Source organism: Malaya genurostris, chromosome 3, assembly GCF_030247185.1.
Source record: "Malaya genurostris strain Urasoe2022 chromosome 3, Malgen_1.1, whole genome shotgun sequence".
NCBI classification, from domain to species: Eukaryota; Metazoa; Arthropoda; class Insecta; order Diptera; family Culicidae; genus Malaya; species Malaya genurostris.
The window spans coordinates 186109671-186133780 of record NC_080572.1 but is presented as its reverse complement, the minus strand read 5'-3'; the positions used below and the strand labels follow the sequence as shown (position 1 = coordinate 186133780).

General features: G+C 38.3%; 1 protein-coding gene across 1 annotated transcript; it reads right to left on the bottom strand.

Annotated features, from left to right (window-relative positions):
- Window positions 1–160: 160 nt before the first annotated feature.
- LOC131436422 (TBC1 domain family member 9) lies at window positions 161–11965 on the bottom strand. Its single transcript, XM_058605137.1, has 12 exons — window positions 11782–11965; window positions 11526–11701; window positions 10488–11311; window positions 10277–10425; window positions 10116–10221; window positions 9357–10028; window positions 9134–9289; window positions 8652–9077; window positions 8368–8582; window positions 1109–1629; window positions 951–1048; window positions 161–889 (listed from the first exon to the last, which is right to left on the bottom strand). The coding sequence occupies exons 1-12, from the start codon at window positions 11823–11825 to the stop codon at window positions 653–655; spliced, it is 3624 nt and encodes a 1207-aa protein (XP_058461120.1). The 5' UTR covers window positions 11826–11965; the 3' UTR covers window positions 161–652.
- Window positions 11966–24110: the final 12145 nt, after the last annotated feature.

Sequence of the window (24110 nt, the reverse complement as noted above, 5' to 3'; positions counted from 1 at the left end):
CGATCAATCACGGCAAGTTCAACTAAGCTAAACTTAGCTAGCTGCACCAGGATAGGATGTTTCGCCCTAAAAATAGTCTTTTCTTTGAGAATACCGATCGCAAGCTTTAGGATTTCGGAATTATCTTATGGTTTACTATCTATGTAAAATAAATGTTTTCACTATATTTGCAATAATCATCTCAAAGATAACTTATAACAACATTGTGTCGTATGATAATAGTTTATAATGCATTATTTGTTCAATTAAAAAGGTGCAATATATGGACTAAATATTTGTTATGCCAAATGACATGGAGTAGATTTCCTCGATGAAGCTGTTTAATCGTGCTTAGTTAATTTTGTACAATTCAAGATATACATTTCAAATGTCTCCTACGTGCCCATGGGGGTTATCCTTGGATTTTTCTCTTTTAATTGTAAAATTGTCTTTGTTTTTTTTACTTCTTTCAGTACAGACGAAACAAGAGGATGGATACCATTTGCAGATAGTACGAATTGCAATGTTTACCTTCAATTCACCTTCACGAAACACGTTTCGCACAAAGATATAGCAACAGTGATTTTTCCTAATGTAGCAACTTACTATAGAGGAAACATTCGAGGAATTTAGGTTTTCTGTTGACAGCGGTTTTACATTCTGTTTTGAATTATTAACTTTTGCACTTTCTGCGATTTTTCTGCATCATTTCCACTCGTGCCTTGATGGATGATGACTGCGAGAAGTGATCGTCTATGGAACATACCGAAATAGTCGTAGCAATAAACTGATTCAGTGTAATTTCCCACGCGACACTCGATCGGGACTGATCTTCGTTGGAATGATGGGCCTGCAATGTACCTGCAAAGCTATCCGCACTTATTCCCGACGGATTTCCGTTGGGGTCCGTCTATGATTAAGAAATATTTTGATTGAAATTCAGTAATTTTCGTCAGAATGATCGTACGTACCTCACTTGAAGACGGAAGCGCGAACTGAGTGTAGCTTTCCAAGCTATCTCCACTCTTATTGAAAACCGCTTCTTCTCCCAATGAAATCAGCGTATTGTCTAGAACATGATGGAAATTAATGAAAATTCTCAGAAAAGAAAAGTCTATAAATTACTTACAAGCTTTTTGCACTTCTTCATTTGCAACCTTCCGGCCTTTGTTCAAAATTTCCAATAGTGTTGTCCAGAGTACGATGAAGTTTTTCTGCCCCATGTTAGGAATGGTTTTGTTGGTGAAATTCGAATCTGGTTCATCGAGAAAAACCCTCAAACTACTGATGCTTCTTGATTCGGTTCCAGTGGGTCGCCGTCCATTGGTAGTTGTACTGCTGCTACCATCATCGTAGTTAATTTTCTTGAAACCCAAATCGCTTATATCCGATCGGGAACCGTACGACTCGACATCGTGATTGGCATTACCCGCCGAAACCCGATCCAGGCCGGTTTCGCCAGTGGTTGTCGATGTCAGAGGCATTTCAACATAGAAAATCGATGACGTTTCGGCGTTCGTGGATGACTCATCGATCGACAGATTTGGAGTGGCATTGAAGTGCGACAGCGAAAGGTTTTCCTCATTGGATGCCTCCAGGCTAATGTCAATTGGCGAGGGCAGTGATTTGATGGTTTCGATTGGATTGTCGCTGTGGAATGGAATCAAAATTTGATTACTCATACGTTTTTTTAGTTTCGAAAAATCATTTTAATTTCATGAGTGAGTGAAGTGAGCACAGTGGAACGATTAATAATTGCTCGAGCATTACGATTTCTAAAACTTTTGAAATCTATAAGGAGGAAAACTCGTGACACGTGTTTATGACGACAGGTCCGAAGGACTGAATCAACAATCAATATCGTCGTTCTACTGTGTAATTATAAAGGAAAAAGGCGGGCGGGTAATGTCATAAACATAACTGAATGTCGTGGAAACGAATAAAACAGGCACGCTTCTTTCACACTTTCGAATATGTGTTAGTTGATCGATTGTGTGAATTGTACAAGTATTCCCCTTTTTCACTACTTGAATTTGAAACGATGCACCTACAATAACGTAAAACATAAATATAACAAAGTAATTTTTATAGATTTTTATAATAAAATAATGGTGGCTCTGAAATGGACCTTTTTTGAAGGCGTTCGTGTCGAAGAATGACGAGTTGAATTCGAATTTCGATAGATGTCGCTGACTTTCGTCAACTATTTCCAAGCTGACCTGTTGTCCGTGGATGAGATACTGATATGGTTATAGCGTTCACAACCGATTATAATTTTCCAATGAGAAAATATTGATTCGTTGGGTTGATATGATAGGCCTATGATATGAAAAGTATGAAATATATCTACGGCTTTCTTTATTGATATTCCTGGCAAATAACATACGAAATCAGTACATGTGCCTCCAAGCGTAGAAGCTTGTGAAGGAGCAGATTTTATATCCAACTTCATATACTTGCTCATGAAATCAATGAATTTAATATTATCTTGTTTTGAGACGTATTTTTACGAGAATATAAAAATGGGGCGTACTTGATTTGTTAATCCGCATTGAAACATGAAATATATTTAGAAAAACTTTTTATAAACAAATGTGGATTTTTAGCAGTGTTGAGAAATTCCTTTCTTTCGCCACATTCAAATCTGTATTTTTCAGAAGAAAGAAAAAACAGATTTATCTGTATATGTGACAACCCTGTTTCGCGCGGCATATTTCGAAACGACACCCATACTAGTATAAAGATGTCTTCTGCATCAATATTTTCATTTTCGCATAGCGTGAGAGCGTTGCTCGTCGTAATTGGATGTGTTGAGCGATGGCACTTTTTACAACTTCCATTTTGATTAATATGATGCTTTTGGTAAGAAATGGAGAAAATTCAAACACAATGAATCCCGACTCAAATTCCGGACAACTTAACTGAGCAACGCTCCCATGACGACTGACAACTTCCACTGGCAGGCTTTTGGTGTGGTTTTTCTGGGTATTTGCGCTCGCTTCATTCCATAAGCGTGAGGTCGATAACTGTTGCTCAGAAATGGAAAAAGTGCAATGTTCATCTTTTATACTGATGCAGTTGTACAGTAGCATATATTTTGTTCCTTTTCTCAGAACGTGTTATGATTGGCTGGTGCTGACATGGGTCAAAACAGACAGGTTTTCAATAGTGTACTGTTGAAACACTAATATGTTGTTGCAATACACGTTCAAGTTGAAAAATTTCGAATCTATTGGTAGTTAGATTATAAAAATCCTTCTACAGATCACTGAGCTATGAGCTTTCAAAATACGAGAAAGCAAACACGCGTCATAAGTTTTTCTCTATAATCTATATATATATATATATATATATATATATATATATATATATATATATATATATATATATATATATATATATATATATATATATATATATATATATATATATATATATATATATATATATAAATGGATGTAAGTTTGTATGTTTGTAACGCGATAACTTCGGAACTACTGAACGGATTGCCACCAAACTTGGCACAGGTACTTTTTGTATTTCAGAGATGGTTTAAGCAGTATATTTATATGGGAGGGAGCGTAGCAAGTGTCATAAACAAGGGGGGATCATGGAAAAATTCATATAACTTGACAAGAATCGATACGTTTTGAAGACCGTAGAACCATTTTGCATACCTTAGATATGACTATATGGGGGGTGGATGTAGCAAGTGCCTTTAAATAGGGGGGTCTAATGTTTAAAACGGCATAATTCCGAAACTACTGAACGGATTGCCACCAAACTTGGCACATGTACTTCTTGCTCTTCTGAGATGGTCATAAGGATATGAGGGAGAGAGCGTAGTAAGTGTTTTTAACAGGGGATGGTCATGAAAAAAAAATTCTGATTTGACAAGAATCGATACTTTTTTTAGACCATAGAAACATTCTGCATATATTAGATATGATTATATGAGGGGTGGATGTAGCAAGTGCCTTTAAAAAGGGGGGTGTAATATTTGTACTGGCATAACTCCGGAATCACTGAACGGATTGCTATCAAACTTGGCACATGTACTTCTTGCTCTTCAGAGATGGTCATAAGCGTATTTTTATGTGGTGAGAGAGCGTAGCAAGTGTCATAACCAAGGAGGGGTCATGAAAAAATTCATGTAACTTGATGAAAACCGATATTTGTTGAAGATCTTAGAAACATTTTGCATACCGTAGATATAATTTAATGGGGGATGGATGCAGCAGATGCCTTTAAAAAGGGGGGTGTAATGTTTGTAATGGCATAACTTCAAAACTACTTAACGGATTGCTATCAAACCTGGTACATGTACTTCTTGCTCTTCAGAGATGGTTATAAGAATATTTCCATGGGGGGAGGGACAAACAAAGGTGGTCATTAAAAATATTATCTAATTTGACGAGAATCGGTACTTTTTTAAGACAATTTTTGCATAACTTAGATAAGATTATAAGGATATTCTGTGGTGAGAAGGTGTAGTAAGTGCCTCAAAAAAGGAGTATTACACGAATTGCTATAAAATTTGGTATAGTTATTTCTTGCTCTTCAGAAACAGTCATAAAGGTGTTTTTATGGGGGAGGAAGCGTAGTAAGTATCATTAACAGGAGGGGCCATGAAAAAAAATCATAAAATTTGACAAGAATCGATTATTTTTGAAGATCGTGCAAACATTTTCCATACCTTAGTTATGATAGATATAGGGAGTGGATGTAGCAAGTGCATTTAAAAAGGGGGATGTAACGGCATAGCTCCGACACTACTGAACGGATTGCTATCACACTTGGCATGGCTGCTTTTTGCTCTTCAGAGATAGTTGTAAGGGTATTTTTATGGGGGAGAGAGCGTAGTAACTATCCTTAACAGGGGTCATGAAAAAAATTATTTAATTTGACGAGAATCGATACTTTTTGAAGACCATAGATACTTTTTATGCAATTTAGGGTATTTGTGTTGGGTGGATGTAGTACATCACTCTAAAAAGGAGATGTAAAGTTTGTAACGGCGCAACTCCGGAACTACTGAACGAATTGTTATCAAATTTGGCACAAAGAAGCTCTTCAGAAATAATCATTAGGACATTTTCAGAGGGGAAAGTGTGTAGGAAGTGTCCTTAACATGGGGGGAGAGGGTCAATGACGAAATTTGTAGAGAATCGACATTTAGACTTGAAGGAGGGGTTTTAAAAATAAATTTTAATCTCCCATTTTTTATAAAACAAGAGAGTGGCAAGAATTTCAAGGTAGTGTTTTTCTTTAAATAATTACAAAAGATCTGGTTCCATTTTGCCGGGGAATTCAAAGAACTAAGGGAAAATAATCTTTATCTGCCTATGAACGTGAGTGTATTTAAGTTTCAGCATAACTACGAAACAACTAAACGAATCGCCACCAAGTTTGGCACATGTACCAAAGGTGGGAATCGATATTTTTTGAAAAGCAGATACTTTCTACACTATTCAGAGTGATCATGAAGGAGATCTGTATTAAGTTCACTGACAAAAAGGAAGTTAAATCAAAATAGATTATAAGGTTATTTTAAGGGTGAGAGTGGAGTAAGTGCCCCGAACATGGAAAGTGAAAGGGAAAATTGATCGGGTTTTACGAAAAATTGGTACAGTATATTTCTAGCAACTAAGTGAGATTCACAAAAATATTCACAAGAGGGAGAGGAAATAAGTATTCTCAACATTAATCTGAATTGACGAAATCATACAACCAATGTGCATTTTATTATGTAAATTGAAAAAACTGTCGACTCAAGGTAATGGAAATAAGTTTACAACAACATTTGTACTAACTGAATCGTTATTCCATAAGTTTTCCTCCCCGATGAACGGCCAAAATGGTTAAAGCCTTGTTAAAATAAATTATATAAAAATGTTATTCTATAGTACGAATGTATTTATGATGTTAAACAACCTTTCGTTAAAATCAAAATAATCATTATCAGATGGAAAATTTTGAACAATTCATGATGTCATAAAATTTTTATAAAGAGGAGGGAGTAGCAAGTGATTATATCCATGGAAGCCAAAGGCATTGTAGATCGATTGTGAAGAGGAAGTACGGAAGTACGTTACAAGCACATATACATATGAAACTCGGAGGTTACTAAGAAGGTATTAATAGAGAGAAAGGTGTTTTAAATGTTTCTAACAAAAGGGTTCAAATGTAAAACTGACCCAGGTTGTAGAGAATACCATGAAAATTATGATTATTGTGAGATCTGAGATGGGACACTGATCATTCGCAATCTGAACATGAATGGAGTATTGTTCAATCGCGTTGCCGTCTAAGTTATGTTTCACTACAAGTGTATTTCACTAAGCAAGACAATTTCGAGAATTTTTTTTCGGCCTTCCCTTCACGAAACATTTCCGAGCAATTCAGTAATTCAGCTAGTACTCATTAAAAAAAACAAACATTTCCGAAAATTTTAGTATTGAATTATTTGAGATTATGTCATACAACTGAAAATTTTATCATAAAATTATAATCATATATCCGATTGCATGTACTAAAAATATGTTGGTAAGATAAATACAACAAAACATATTCACGATCAAAAACTTATCACTCTCTCAGAGAGTAAATTTTGAAAGGCGTCCCATAATAACGTAAGTCGTATTCACGACAATGCTAATTTGAGGCAAAGGATGAATCGCTCTACACGATTGAGATGTTAGAGAAGCGCGGAAATGACTGTGTTGCACTTGAAGGAGACAATGTTAATAAATAAAGTTGAGTATTGCCAAGAAAATGAGTCTACTGACGGAAGAATTATCTAGCAAAACAAAGATACACGGATTTGGTGTGAACGAGCTATGTATGACATTTACCAAAACATATTTAATATACGTCAAGTCATTGAACAAATAAGATCATATTTTTAACTGTGTTGAAAATGATGATTTTGAACCAGAAAGTGATGACTTGCGAAAACCAAATATTTTTGGTTATCATTTGAAAAAAGTACTACAGAGTAGCATCGAATGCCTGTTGAAGCATATGGTGATTTTGCTCTATCAGAAGCTAAAAATGGTTTAAACGGTTTAAACATGATTTTTCACCGAAGGTGGAAAACCGTAGAAAAGTATGAAGATGCCGAATTGCACACAATACTGGATGAGGATTATACTTCTAGTCAAAAGAAAATGACAGCAACGTTAAATGTAGCAAAACAAACAATTTCTGCCCGTCTAAAAGCTATGGAGAAAGTCAACAAGTGTGGAAAATGGGTGCCACATGAATTGAATGAAAGACAGACGGAAAACCGAAAAAACACTCGTGAAACTTTGCTTCAAATACACGAAAAAATGTGTTTGTCATCATGTTCAACAATGTACCTGTTCAGAAGGTTCCTCGTATTCTTCGACGATGTTTCAACTGTGGCTAAGAAGAACCTTCATCTACAGATGCGACATTAACACGTCACCGATTCTTCCAATCCCCAATCTGTCCACCATCTTCATCGGAGCTAACAAGATCTTTTTGCTGTCACTTAATTTTTCGCTCCCTCTTTCCCTGTCATTTCGCCTTCTCGATGTCACCTAATTAGATCTTCGTCGTTCTTAATGACTCGTGCCCATACCCCTTTTTTTGCTTTGTTTACCACAATATTTACCAACAAGCGGGCCACCCGTCAGGTTTTCGTAGCCTAAAGGAGTTTCCCGCGTATCCACAAAAACAAAAGAATACACGCAATTCGGGGGGTACCCACGGCATCTGGACAATACCCATGTAAGATGCCGACCACCAACTGGTGACCGGATCCCTCAGATTTGCGGTGATCAGATCAATGTGAACCAAACAACAATGTTATAATTAAAAAAATATCTTACTCTTAAGTACTGTTAAGAAACGCCCTCGAAATCTTAGAGCTACAGCAGTGTGTCTTAATAAATATTTTGTTAAATTAAAAACAATGTACATCGATGAAAAATATAAAGGACAAATCATATAATTTCATCGAAATTTATCGATTCGAGACTTCTGTTTTTATGTTGACCGGAGCCTCGGAGCGTCATATATACCATGAATTATATACCATTCAACTCAGCTCGACAAAATGGAAAAATTGGTAGTGTGGGCACTTTTCCCCGTTCATTTTTTCGGAGATGGTTGAACTGATTCCAACAATCGTAGGCCACTTCCGCACTTTTCCTATCCTGACAATTTCTCTCAGAAATGGATAAACGGATTAGAACAAACTCGGGATCATTTTAGCTATCGTGTGGTATCGTAGCTCGAATGGATACTGATTTCAGGACATAAAATAATCGTATGCGTGACTATACGAAAGCAAGTTGGGTGGATCTTTAATTACTAATAATGCGACGGAATGCAATTATTGGAATGTAAGAAATAACTTACCTAAAAAAACTTTCCGCTTCCGTTGCCACTTCGGTGTCGGAATCCCTAGACTCTGTGCGACTACTATGTTCAATCTCATGTGTGGACAACAGCGGGGGCAAGTGTAATATGTACAACAGTTTTAACTTTTCCGTGGCACGTTTTGAGCAAATGATCCCCAGAGCAAATATCAATTGTTTGAACTCCAAAAAACCGCATACTTGCTTGTCCATTAGCTAGAAGAGGAAAGAAAAACAAACCGGTTGACAGGGGCTATGTTTGAACGAATATGATCATCAACCAACCCGAAACAGTTTTTCTGCAATATCGATACTTTGAACATGACCCCAGGGTGTGAGATCTACGAACAACTTGCGAAACGTTTCGAAATCTACCCGAAAACAGTCGTAGCGATTGTCCCGGAACCGTTTCTTTGCATCGTTCAGCAACGCCGCATCGTAAACCGGTTCGACATTGACCGAGGTCTGACGACTACAGTTTTTCAAGTTCAACTTTTCATCCTTTGTATAGCCGAGCAGCATTTGTAATTCCTCTGCATCGAAATAGCCGTTCTCTTTATAGTTTTTTACAAAACTATTTTCCAGATCTTTCTCCAGCTGATGCACAGTCAAGCGACGATGTTTGTTTCTAAGTTCCTCAATTTTTTGTGATGTGATTGCTTTGCCAAACTTAGTGTATGCTTCATATATCAGTGTTTGTACCGATTGGCTCTGCAAAGCACGGAAACGGTTAGTTCTAGTTTAATTTTATAAGTTTTCGAATTTACCCTCAGCTGATTTCGTTCCTTATCCATATTTTTTATTTGTTGCACCTCGTCGTTAAAGATTCCCATTAGATAGTTGGAGAGCAATTGCATTGCTTCTCCATCGTCGTCACAATTTAAAAGTTTTTCCTGATTCCATTCAAGAATTTTTAAAGCTATCTAAAAATGGTACACAAAATGAAAACAATAAACAAATGAGCTGAAGTCTAAATGGATGAGTTCTCACAATGAATATCACTTTTGCTCCATCGCAAAGAAAGCAGTCGATTATGTGCAGGGCGCTCTCGTACGGCATGACACTAAGAAAAATAGTCAGAAACCACGACAGAGAGATCATCCGAATCATTCCCAGGTCACCCAATTTCATGTGCAAGCTTGGCAAATGACTGGTGATCAGTTCATCCAGCGAACCCTGATCGATTTGCGCCCCGACCACCTTATCGTTGTAGTAATCCGGTAGCAAGGATTCACACAGGCAGCTCAGTATCCAAAACGAATCCTCTTCGTCGCAGTATATGAGAAAGACCGATGTTACGATGTTCATCGCCTGACAGTAACCGATTTCGGGATTCCGCAGAGCGTACGCTTGCAGTACCCGGCGTAGTGCCATAATTCCGATGTTGGTCTGAAATGCCGGATGTTCCGGAAGCGAACGATGCAAATCTCGCTCGATTTCCTCGAAAGTGGAGGTTTGCGGCTGATCTTTAGCTCGCTGAACCAACTCCTTGTACAGATTGGGGTTCATCAGTTTCATGTGTATCGCACCCGAGTAAACCATCCAAACCTCACGCCGCAGCTGGTCCGGAATTCCATCAGTTACCAGATTGATCGTATCCGTTGTGCGAAACATGGAGATTCCTCTGCCGTAGATAGAGAAGTGATCGTCCCACTTTTTAAGCTAGATGAGTTATAACAAAAAATAAAAGTTACATGATCAAGTGTGCGTATGTACGGCAAACAACACAAGGAAAATGAACTCATCTACCTTCTCAGCTTGCAGTTCGTCAAACGCCTTATTGTCAGGATCTTTGAATAGGTGCATCAACGGCTCCTGCTTTGTCCAATCGATGTCATCTGTGTGTTTACTTGGCCTGAAATATTAGTTCAAAAAGTGTTTCTACGATAAACAGCCAAAAACAGACTTACGTTGTAGTTTTGGAAAGTAGATCGGAGATCCGTCTTATTAGAAAATCACGATCAAGTATATGTGAAAATAAAAATATATTTGCATCAGAAGTAGTAACAATAATACGATTACTGAACCGATCGTGGAGATCTTCCTTCTTCTCGACAGTCTAAGCAAATAAAAATCAATCATTAGCAATCAACAGGACAAACGTTTTAGTCGGTAGCATACCGTAATCTTGTTCAGCGGAATGACAAGTCCAACTAGTCCATACACATCACTTTTGAAGCAGAGATAATTCTGCGACAGATAGATCATTCCATTCACATGTTTCTTAGAGTATGACGTCCACAGCGAAGCGGTAATTCTACCATCTAAAATTTCCGTCAGAGGTAACCGGAAATGTGTTCTGTACTCATCCGATAGCTGTCGGGTTGTCAAATCTCGTAAAAGCACCGTTTTTTGACTCACATTTTTCTCCATTTTCCGACCAACAAGCGGATCGTGATTGACAATAGGTCTTTCCGGATCCTGAATCAGCTTTTGCATCGTTAGTTTGCTCATTTGTTCTATCAGATTGTGTGGCTCGCTCGGCGAGTACAGAAAAGCAAATGTGTACTCCTTATTTCCCGTGGTTTTGATTGTTATCATATTACCGGACTTTCTGATATCTGAGAGCTCGGTATAACGAAATCGTAGTTTGCTTTCTGCACCAAAAATATAGGAATAGAAGCACAGGTGATTTAACGAGAGGTACATCTGTCCCTGTCGTGGGACTTTTTTGAAATAGCTGCACGAATAATAGCTGACTAACTTCTCGTCTTCGGGCATTTTGAATTTATCACGAAACTTGTTGGCCATGATTTGAAAATTCGATGGATCGGTCATTTCCTCGGCTGGCCGAGTACTGTGAGCGAGCAATGATTGTATTTTACAAATAGTGAAGTTAGTGATTTCTTCTTCCGTTTCCATTTCATTGATCACTCGGAACAGATGCTTGGACAACCACTCCCAGTCTTTGAGTATCGCTTCTAATGTGATGTCGGATGCAATTTCTAAAATTGAATATTTAAGTTCATATACTTTCATACATAAAATAATTCCAAAATAATAAACTAAATATTAGCAACAAAAAAAAGAGTTCCCATGAGTCATCGTATCTTATCTGCCTACTTAAATAGAACGCAAAACAAGAAAGAAGGAGTTTGTCAGTGCTTTGTATACTATAAATCAATAATACTTCCAGTTGTGAAATATCGAATAACCTACCATAGTAAAGACCTGCCGTCGGTTGCACATGCAAAATCCGGTAGGGCGACGGTTTCGTATCAAGCACATTATCCAACGTCCCGACCAGCATTGAGGAAAATCCCCGTAGGCCTCCATGACCTTTGCGATGCTGCAGCAAGAAGTAGTTGGATGTAGTCAATGTACTTTCGGTGGCCCTGCAACAGTGAGTTTATCATAGCAAATAGCACAGCGCAATGATAGTTTTATCATTTAGAATATCGTAGTCCATAATTACCATAATGCAAAAGGCATTGCACATTCACGAGGTGGAATCCACATTTTTAAACTTTACGTTCTAATGTTGTCTCAAAATATATGTAGTATGAACGTCCAGAGATAAAACAATTCGATCACAGGGAAATAAATCAAAACATTTTTGTTGTATTTTTATGAATCGCAACACAGATGTCTTTTGTTGATAACTTTTGACATTTCTTCTAGATATTCACTTTCTACCGTGATCGTAGAAGTGAAACGAACTGGGTTTCGTTCATCACTTGATGAACATAATGAAGGATGAACTTGATGAACGTTTGCAAACAGGTAGTATTTTCGTTGTACTGATTATAGTTTTGATTTATATTGGATTATGCCTTGCTACAAAAGCCGTGAAAAAAACGTGGATTTTAAAGCATGAGCATTTTATTGTTTTCCCCAAAAAAGTTTTTTTTTCAAATGTAAGATTATTTATAATATATTTTCAAACTATTTGTTTTGTTTTGATATTTGGTTTTTATTTACGTATTTGGAATCAACTCTATTTTGTTGGGAAGCAAAAGAACGACGGAAACCAAACAAAACATAAATAAATGTTCTGGGACGTTTGCTCCTTTAGATAACACCGGGAAGTATTGGTAAAAATGAATTTAAATAACAAAATGAGTGTTCGGTGATAGATTGAAACCGGTTCGAGTGCTCCGAAGCGACTTAAGAAGACTCAATGCGTCTGGAAGATCGTCGGTTTTCTGGGAATTTCGTGACACACCCTTCGTGAACGCGTCCAATTAGTTTAAGGCTTGTTGGCGACCTAATCTGGACGTATGAATTTGGAATAAAACAAATTTGCTATTAGTTACATCCAAGATGTATATTATTTCAGCCATTAGGGTCTGTGCAGACTTTTCTGCAACCGATATAGCAGCTTTTGCTCAGGATTTTCGAAACTTTTCTATAGTTGTGCTTTGATGTTTATATTGAGAGAAAGAATTCTCTCTTCTCGAGTGCCCAATACCGCCTCTTTCTGTACACCATGGACTCCAGTCGCTTTATACTAATCCAAAACATGTAGTAATCAAAATGCCAAATCAGCCCAGAATAGCAAGGGAGTGTCATGGTTGCATAGGAATGGTAACAATCGCTTCTCTAGGCATTCTACACGATACAATTTCTTTATTTACCGTGCCGGTTACGATGAAGCTTGAGCTTGCTTGATCACCGCTGCATATAACCTGCCAAACCAAATATTTTTCAGGAAACTAGATCTTTTTCTTCGTCCTGAATTGTTCCTCTACCCCGTTCCGTTGAAAAAGACATTCCGAGAAGCTGATTAAAATCTTCCAACACAAAAGGTTCATCGTCCATTATCACAAACGAAAACTTCGTTAAATATTCACGAAATAACTTGCGAGTCCGTGTTTTAGTCATCATATTCTATTTAACATTACGGTTTGGTACAGTTTTCACCTTGAACCAGCCACGTAACCCAAGGGGGGGGGGGGTCCGAGGGGCCCTGGCCCCTCCCAAAATCAGATTAGTAATGAATAATAATGAATGATGCGAAGCGAACAGTTTCAAAAATAAATGAAATGGTGGTTAAATCCCGGGCACAATTAAGGAAAATAATAAAAAAGACACTAAATTGTATTGGATGACCGGAAAGAGAAAGCGCGCGAGCTTGTTATAGTTGGGCATAGTTCCCGCATATACTTATTAAGGACTAAAAAGACGAACGCAAGTGCACTTCGAGTACATGTTTGGATAGATTCATTATCATACGCTAGAGAACAAAATGATTACACGACAATGGACTGAAGCCGTACTTCGAAGTGGCACAAGTGCATGGAAGGCTGGGTTTCTGGGATTGTCATGGTATACTTTTGGAGGATTGCATCAATGCAAGTATTATCGTGCATTAATTATTAGCGATTAAACACCGAAATCGCTGTGAAAGGGCCTTACATGAAGTACATGAGCATCGCTACTACGGTTATAATCAACGGTTTAGGGCTCTAGTTACTTGCCCATCAACCTTGTTCACCTGATTTGGCCTCTTCGAACTATTATCTGTTTCCAAACATCTTTGAGAAATCAATGTGAGTTTCGTTTTGGAATTTTAGACCGCTACTTCCGGGACCTGAGTTTGGAACATGGGACCTGAATTTTAGAACATGTTTTCCGTTCTCCACGAATCGGATAAGGGAGCTATCTCGGACCACTTCTCGAAACCTTTCACAAGTTTTGTGGATTTTTGTGCTCTAGAAATGGACATTTTTGTGCTCTAGAAATGTAACACAATAAGCTTCTTTCGGTCACAGTTACAAATTTAATTTAAATACTTAATAATGATAGTTCCAGTGTCTGTTGAAAACACCGGTAAAAGGCGTACCGAAAATTATGTACATAAGCAACCCTCAGTAACATAGTTTTTTATCTTAGGGCCCCATCCGAAACGAAATCCTGGGTATGGGCCTGCCTTGAACGACTTAATACCTTTTCGGTACTTAGAAGCAGAGATGTCCATCTCCTCTGTGTGACGAAGAGCAAGCAAAATATCTTCCCTCGCACTAACAACTTCAACGAGAGCTCTTCTCTTTCACACATTTACACAACTGTTGTATAAAGTGTGCACGCATCATGAGTGCACGTGTTTATTTTCTTTTAGCTCTAGCACTAAATCACACCAAAGTGCTAGGGCAGAGTTATCAAATTCTCTGAGGTGGATGCAGATAATTTCACAGAGGTGTACACGCCGGTGAGCACTCTGGTGTATGGTTTGCGTATAAGAAGCGTGGGACACGCAAAATCAGCAAAATAAAACAATTCATCGTTAGATTTTAGTTTTTCCTTGCAAGTTTTTCATAGAAAGGCCAGATCTACTCTCTATTAATTGAAGTTCACAGAAGTGTTCGCTCACCATCACGCGTCAGTCATCACTTGGGTGTATTTAGGCGAGAGCAAGTGAGAGCGATTCATGCGAAGAGGATGTGGTTCTCTTGCACCAGCTTCTTTCAACACAACCACACACTCCAAGTCTGTCTAATGGACACTGATACCGTTTTCGTTTATTGATCAGAGCAGCCCGAGAGCTGACACAGAGTCGCCCAAACGACATTTGAGATGTTAGTTTTAGCAACCTTTTCTTCCGCTCTAGATCGGACTCCAATCGCGTAGTTTTTCTCTGAAAATTTTCTCAGGGCGCACCACGACATCCATGCGAGTTTGTTTATTTTTTTTTTCTATGAGTTATTGTTTCGGGGGCGTACCACGTGTTCGTTTTACTCAGAGTCAGAGTCGCCCGCGTGTAGGTTCAAAAATGAAAACGGTATGAGAAGAAGTGTGCTTTCTTCTTTGTGTGGAGCACACAAAATGTATCCGCAGTGTAGAAATTAAACTTACGCACTAGTGTAAGTTCACTCTACACGGAAAGACCGAAATCAACATTTTGGCGAAAAAAATAGTTGATTTTCTGATTTCAGTTAGTTATTTTTTGAGACAACTAAAAAAATCTTACTTTTGCTGATTTAGATTTTCTAATTCTAGTTCCCTTAATAATAATAAAATATTTGTTGAAATGGCTATTTTTTAGTTGAATTCACCAATTAAACGTGCTGTCATTTCTTAGCTAAGGCACACTTCATATCCTTTCAACTAATTTTTTAGTTGAATTAGAGAAATAAAACGTTGTTTTAAACCAACATAAATGGTTGAATTGGTTTCTGCAATTTGCAGCTATATGGCGCTCTGTCACCGAAAAAACGTTAACACCGTAATGACTACTAGCCACTAGATGGCACACTACTACCGAAAAAAAATTCGGTCGCGGTTATCTTTTCTATATTGGCAGGAATAAATACGATGTTGTATTGGAGAAAAAGACATGAGCGAAACATAAACTTCTTTTTGAAAATTTTACTTCTAAATCGCTGTTTTCTTCATTCGACTTCGCGGAATCGACTCTCTCACTGAAAACTTTGAGCACTCGGAAAACAAAAACCGAATACAAGTAATACACCGGACGGCGTAGCCCGGAATTTTAGAAGACACAAAAAACATCATTTGACGTGTACAATGAGAGTGCAACATTCGGAACTCACTTCACTGTTCCGCGTAAAAACATTATTACCCACAATCGCTTCAAATGCGCAAATAAAATAAATACACTTTCCACTAACAGTTTACGTCATTTTCACATATCGGTTTAGAAATTTATATATGGATATATCGTAACACATGCGAAAAACATGTAAACAATTTGCAAGCAGTTTCAACAAGACTGTTCCTTTTAGCTTTTTAATGGATTGTTTTGCTTTGACACTTCTCATGAGTTTTTGGCTAATAAACTTGTTAATAAAACCAATTTCATTTCTGTTTTTTAGTGCTGTTCTTCAGTAATGACGGTGATAGATAAATAGAAACAAATTTTCTGATTTTAATAACGATATTAGTTGTCAATGAGAATTTCGTGTTGGATTGAAATACTGCTGGTTTGTGTCCAGAATATTCGCCAACTAAACACATTCTCTAAAAATAAGAGTTTTTTCAGCAAAGTAAATTCTCAATTTTAACTAATTTTATAGTTATTTTGAAAATTTTGTTGTTAAAATCAACTAATTCAAAAACAGTAATACGAATTAGGCGCAGAGCTAATTTCGGTCGTTCCGTGCATGGAATATAAATGAGCGGGAAATGATTTTCATTGTATGCAAAAACCTCTTTTCACGAAGTAGGTTCATAAAAAAAGTTTACGTTATTTGGGATTTTGTTAGTAAAAAGAGTTACGTAAAAAGAAGTGTAAAAAAAGTTTACGTAAACGGAGGTATTTGAGAGAAAATTGGGGTAAAACGATGTAGCACGAAGTATGCTATCATGGAAACTATCTGTTAACTATTTCTTGAAGTTATATGCGAAACATAGAACTGCCTTGTTTAACCATAATTTGTCCAAACACCAATCAGCAGAACTTTTTTTTGTGTAAATCCTAAGAAAAAGATGATTTGGAGTAAACAGAATACAGTTATTTGAGGTCGTTTTTATTAAAAACAATTCATTTATCGAACTTATGAACATGTCAGGAGTAGTTTCCGATTAGTCGAATTCTTTTTTTCAGAGTTTCACAATTAGTCTTCGAAGTAAAGTCAGAAAATAGAGAAATTGGAGCAAAACAGGCATAATAGTGAATTTTGCGAATCTTCTAACTATCACCAATCGATTCTACGGTAATTTTTGCATAAGAAATAACAACTTTGAAAATATTTGTTTAGGCCTTTATGAAATTACTGAGTAAAGTCGCGTTTTTGATCGTTTTTTCCCCACTGTGTGTCGTGTGAATTTATACTTTAACAAATCAACTGCTAGGAATGGATTTATAATCTTATTCAATCAGTTCTTATTAAATCATAAACAACATATTATAAAAGCTTTAAGAAGGGTAAAGCTTCATGCATATGGATTGCCATCTACTGGAGAGCTCGGAATGACTATCGAACTAACGCAAAGGGGAAAAATCTCTCACAATGGAAAAGCTGTGATAGTCTTACCCTAAGCATATAAGCAACAGTCGGATGCAAGCATGAACATGCAGCACAAAGGCTAGACAAAATCGAGACGATCATTGCCCGAAGCGAGGAAAACCCGAATATGTATGTATGTATGTATGTATGTATAGTGCCCCCGTTCTTTCTGTCTCTTCGCCTCACTGAACCGTCGCTTCCGTAGCTTTTCATAGAAAACGACAGCACTATAGTCCAGACAAAAGAGGTGAATTTACGCACCATTCATAATTCATCCTGAATTGCCTCGTTCCACTCCACGTCCTACTATGGGTAGTATCTCTTGTCTATTGAGTTGTGTTGTGGAGTGTTGCCTCAGTCCATCACGTTGCATTTTCCCGGCGTACTTTACTACCGATTCGTGACCGTTTGCGTCCGGAGAATGTGGTGTCTGTCACGCTTTCCTTTCTCAGATGAAGTGGAATGTTTTTTTTTCTGGACTCGGCTTATCCCGACCGCACCGCATAGTGTAGGTTCCTGCAGGTAAGAGCAAATAGGCAATTTATTATTCATAATATTTACACCATGAATGCTTCATTCTCACTTGCAATATAACAAGTCGCTAGCCGGCTTCGGTTTGCTGAGTGACTGCTTTTTTCGATGCCTCCGGGGCAATTTGTTTGCTGTTGTAGGCATGAATTCATTCATTTCTACAGGGCACATGCATAGAGCCATCTACTTTTGTGTTAGTTTACTTTTCAAAGTAACACCGCCGGGAAAAGGGTAAGGATAGGCTAGATGGGATTTTTTGTACCTACTTCGTCATACAACGACCGAAAACTTTTTCACCACCGCCCTCCTCGTTTCAGGAACGAAACAGCCCATGCATGTGAATGGAAAAACTATGTTCTCGGTTCGCGATGGTACGGCAAGATGGAACGGGTTACTACCAAGCATTGCTGATAATTGTCTACATAAATACTACCTTTATGTTCATTCCGTTGCATACGATGCATCGGTTTCCACTGGTAAATATTTATAGCGTAGGACATCTGATGTTTTCAGTCCTTGCTTTTTTTCGAATCTATATAGTTTAGCAAATCCTATCGGTTAGAAGCAAACTTTCCAAGTGCTATTTGAACTCGTGTATTCACGTGGCCCCACGTGGAACCGAAGTATATTCTATCTATGATAGTCAGAAGGAAAAGTTGTCTCCCTTTTTTATTTGCCCGGCATACATGATGGCGTGTCTGCAGTAATGGGATTGCCGTGAGAGTTGTCATTGTGTACGTTGGACCGAACGTTCGCTGCAGACGCTACACAGAAACGTTGTTTGGATTGGAGAATCATCTGGTTATGATTTTTTTTTCTCTTTTGTCGTCGATGAACAAAAAATAAACGAGAATTCGAAGCAATATATTTTTTCTCGTTGCTTATCCCTTGACAAAATTCATGATAGTAGGAAGTTTTCTCTTCACTTTTCGTTGTGGTTCTATACTAGCGAAGTACAATAAAACAAACATATAAAGAATCCATCAGGCGTTTCCGCCAAAAACTACTGAAATGGAGAATCATGGTGATTGGTTTGCACATTGTCGTTGTTCAAACGAAAAGAAAAATCGAAACTACGCGGAAGTATGCTATTGTTTGAACTCAATCTAGCAAGCTGGTGATGGAAGGCTAGACGGGAGTTGAAAGCAGAAGTCATTTATCACATTTTAAGCCTGTGCAAGCGAACGGTCTTGTAGATCACACCATTTTATAATGGCGGCGATGTGAAAACGATTGCCGGCACATCGGGAATGTTTCCAAGCGTATAATGCTTTGAGCAAGTTTAACGAATCGTTCTGTTCAGTATTGCATTCGTTCACGCGACGACAGTTCGTAGTAAGATACTACACCGGAAGTGTGAACACCAATGATGGGGATGTTGCATGCAACATGAATATTATGGCATTGCCGCCAACTGAAAGACGACTTCTTGTGGACGCTGGAGTTTGGATAATCGAAAAAGGCTATACTTTCGATGATTCCAGATGCGTTCGACATGGTGCTGAACTACAAACTAAAGTTATTCGAAATTCAGTTTCGTCATTCGGAAATTTTTGTAATTCCTGTTAATAACACAGTGATAACCCAGCTACGTTGTACGTTCGAGGTGTGAAAAATTGGAACACGTTTCCCCCGATAGTAGAACCATAAACGAATATATAGACTAGACACTAGGGATGGTACTCGGAAGGCAAAGTATCGATACCTAGGGTATCGAGATACCGAAATTTCGGGTATCGATACAAGGTATCAAAAGACAAGAAAGTATCGATACTTGTAAGTATCAATTGATACTTGAGCAGCAATCGTTTCAAAAACAAGAAGAAATTATGAATTTTACAGGTGATAAATTTTTACAAACGATACAATTTATAGCTACTTAGCGTGTCAAATGACGCAATATTCCATTTAGACAGAATTTTACAGGCTCCGAGTGTAATTTGTACTCGGCTACCAAGTGCCGCTGTTTGTATCAATTATACATTGGGCAGATATGTGCTTCTGTGGCTGAGCTGATTAAATGGCAAGCTTTGTGGTCTAATGTTTCTTGGTTCAAGTTGCGCTATTGCCAATCAATTTTTTTGTTTTTATTATATTATAATACATTGCATTATTACATTCGATTTCAAGTCATGTAATTTCCAAACCCCACAATTCTACATGTTCTTGAACATAAATTTGTGTGGAATATGACGCTCCAATTATGTGCATCTTATAAGATGCAAAATCACAAGAATTTTTTGAACTGTGAAATAAAATATGATTGTCGATTGTGGCGTTTTTTTATGATGTACAGAAAGGTGTTTATACACAGCAATAAAACTATTGTAACGATCTCTATGGGATTATCAATCGAGGTGAGAAAAAATTAGATGTACTAAACATCAAATGCAATAATTTTCTGTATTAAGTAGATTACATCGTATTAACTGAATACTTAGACGATTTTGATAGGAAATTATGCACCTTTTCGTGTAAGAACACCAACTTATTTGTGACATTACATTAAAATTGCTGCACATCACTACTAACTACTGATGTGCAGCGATTACAATATAATATCACAACAATCTGTAACCTGCGTGTTACAATGGTTAATTAAAGACTTAATAGTTTTAACAACAACTGTTACTACCATGTTATTTTTGTATCAAAATATGGTTTTCACCATTTCTAGTTTGCTATAAAAGGAAGTTGACGGTAAACGATTATCAAACTATCGGGCAGAACTGATCATATCGCTTGATCAGGCGCATTTCCAATGTAATTAAAATACATCAATATCGTAGATAATCGATTAACGCCCTGAGAGCGATTATTACCACCGAATAAATCGAAACCAAACGAATTTTCACGGGGCAATTCTTTGAACCAATTTTGTCGATGTAGGTGATGCATGCGATCAATTAATTAATATGTTATAACATCTAAGATCAAAAACGGCAATTAAACATATTCATACTACTACATGGATTCTTAAACCATAAACAAAATGTTTACTTCCCGTTCGGAGCCTAGATAGGAGATTACCATCGCTCTCAGTTATTTGGTTATTTCTTTAGCTAGGTGAAAATAGTATGACAATTATTGATTAGTTCGATCGTCGTTATGATCGATTTACACTACTATCATCGTTGCGTTCGGATGATAACGAATTCAGATGTCCGTTTCCGGAAGATCAGGCGAGCGAAAGAGAGAGGATTTAGCGAGAGCGAGAGGTATAAAAGGACCCCCGGCACATGGATCGGAGCTATTTTGTTATATACTCTACTATAGAGTCGACACAAGATCAGCCCAGAAGGGTTTGATAAACGTTACATCGGGCAAAAAGTGAAGTGTATCACGACTTAACTGTTTGTGCGTGAACGCGTGTGACAGAATGGAGGGAATGATCGCGGAGTGGTGTCCTCTGGGACCGAAAACGTACCATAGTGACCCGGAAGTGATAATTGGAACTCGTTGGAGGGTCCTATCGGTAGCGTATGCCCGATATAGTTAAGTGCGTCTTTCCCTCTAATAAAAAACCCACTCAATACTATGGTGCACTGTGATACCCCCTGAAAACCTAGTGTCCGTCCGAGTCCGTCACGACCGTTCATCAACATACGGTCCCGCGATCCCGAACCCACAAAGTGCTTGCTCAAAAACCATTACCGATCACCGCAGTGGCCCCAACAGCACCCACAGCATACGAAGCTGTACTCGGAGATAAGTATTGGCAATTCTCCACACCACTACCAGACCACGAGCGAGCGGCGCGTCGCAGCCGAAGGTATGTGAAACCGTTTTACTCTCGCTCCCGAAATCCTCGTGCACTATATCGTCAGTTCACATGGGACCATCGAAGGCGCCCAACCCGGCCGCAGCATGCTAGCCAACGTATCGCACCTTGAAACATTGTTTTTATATTGTTATAAATATAATTAATATCTTCAAACTGAATATACATTTAATTCCGTAGATTCTAATTAAGGTTCTTTTGTCGTGAATACGACTTACTTTAATATGGGGTGCCTTTTCAAAATTAGCCATATGGAAGAATGGGCAGAACTTAATCGTGAATATCTCGATGGTAGCAACATAATTCTTTCACCATTTCATCAAAAATATGATCAGGAATTTAGGATAATATTTTGAACAGTGTGAGATAACCACAAACAACTCAAAAATTAAGTTTTCTCAAAATTTCAAAATAATGCGGAAAACTCTTTACTTTCGCTTGGGTTTTTCGCGCAAGGACGACGATTTTGAGGTAGTCAGGCACATATCTTCAACTGAATGCGTATAAAAGGGGAACCGTGGTGAAAATCGATCATTTCTTTTCGTGCGTTCGATGGAAGCAGACGTCGTGGGAGTTAAACCTTCAACCAGCAGCGACGGAGAGAGCGCCTTCTGCGTGGTTAAAACCTCAAACGCTCAGGTGGCAACTTTCATTCGCTTGCTGGCCTTCAAGGCGAGCAGACTGCCATCGCGAGAGTTAAACCATCAACTAGCAGCGACGGAGAGAGCGCCTTCTGCGTGGTTAAAACATCAAACGCACAGGTAGCAACTTTCATTTGCTTGCTGGCCTTCAAGGCGAGCAGACTGCCATCGCGAGAGTTAAACCATCAACCAGCAGCGACGGAGAGAGCGCCTTCTGCGTGGTTAAAACCTCAAACGCTCAGGTGGCAACTTTCATTCGCTTGCTGGTCTTCAAGGCGAGCAGACTGCCATCGCGAGAGTTAAACCATCAACCAGCAGCGACGGAGAGAGCGCCTTCTGCGTGGTTAAAACCTCAAACGCTCAGGTAGCAACTTTCATTCGCTTGCTGGTCTTCAAGGCGAGCAGACTGCCATCGCGAGAGTTAAACCATCAACCAGCAGCGACGGAGAGAGCGCCTTCTGCGTGGTTAAAACCTCAAACGCTCAGGTAGCAACTTTCATTCGCTTGCTGGTCTTCAAGGCGAGCAGACTGCCATCGCGAGAGTTAAACCATCAACCAGCAGCGACGGAGAGAGCGCCTTCTGCGTGGTTAAAACCTCAAACGCTCAGGTAGCAACTCTCATTCGCTTGCTGGCCATCAAGGCGAGAAGACTGCTATCGCGGAAGTCAAACCAGCAGCGACGGAGAGAGCACCTGCCATCATTTGGTTTTCGGTAGTCGTAACGAGAAGTTCAATTTTCAGATTTTAGTTCCGCAATATAGGTTTAGAATTCAGAGCCTGCGTGCTGAAACTGTATTCTGGAACTGTATTCCGGAACTAATTTGAGTTTCGAAATTGCAATTCTAGAATTGAAACTGGATTCTGAGTCTGTTATTGGTTCTAAATTTAGTTCTTGAACTCAGGATCCAGTTCTTTATTCCAGACTTCTTCTATTCGGTTCTTTTTAGAACCATAATAATACTCCTAAAGAATTATGCGGAAATTCACTTTACTGTACTCTATAAAACCCATTCTGGTAGTCATGGCGAAAAATCGTCTTCATGTTTTAGAGCTTAGTTCTGGAATATGGGTTTAGAATTTAGTCTGCGTGCTGAACTAACTTAAATCGTCACCATTTTTTTTTATTATAAAGAACTATACTGCTTATTTCATAATATTTAATTGCGTTTCAGAATGTTGAATGTAACTAATCTGTAATTTAGTCTAGGCGCATCGTTTAAATTTCTAGTAATGAAAGAGGGGAAAGTTGCACAATTCAAACAATCGATGAACTACCAATTCGAATTCGGAAGCATAAATAAAGCGTGTCATATTCGTATTCACGACATCCAGTTATGTCTCTGACATTACACACCCGTACTTTTTTTTTGTTTAAATTTGAATAAATTATGGTTAGGTTATTAAAATCGCTATTGTGTACTTTTAAAAAAGAAATCTTAGTGAATCGGTAGTCTCAAATGAACGGGTAAGTGTTAATCTGTCGTCATCCACCTCTGAATTGCCCTGAGTCAGACCCTGTCAGCTTGGAACGATCTCAATCTTCAGTTCAGCAACGCCATCGCACGGCGTCTCATTCAACATGTCATGTCGATTGTATGGGTGCGCAGCCCTGCTATTTTGGCGCGTACGAATTTGACATTTCTTTCCCCTACTTCTATGTATGAGATTCGATGCGGACTCACCTGAGGGCGACATGCTCGCAAAAAAGGATGTTGCCTATTATTTGTTCGGGAAATGTGAGAGCTGGATATCTTGTTAATATGATGTCTTTGCCTGAGTACTTGTGATCGGTGTCCTGGTCAGCAGATAAAGTAGAGTTTTTCACTACTTTTCACAAAAGAAAATATATAAAATTTGTTAGGGAGACTAACAAATCTTGGTG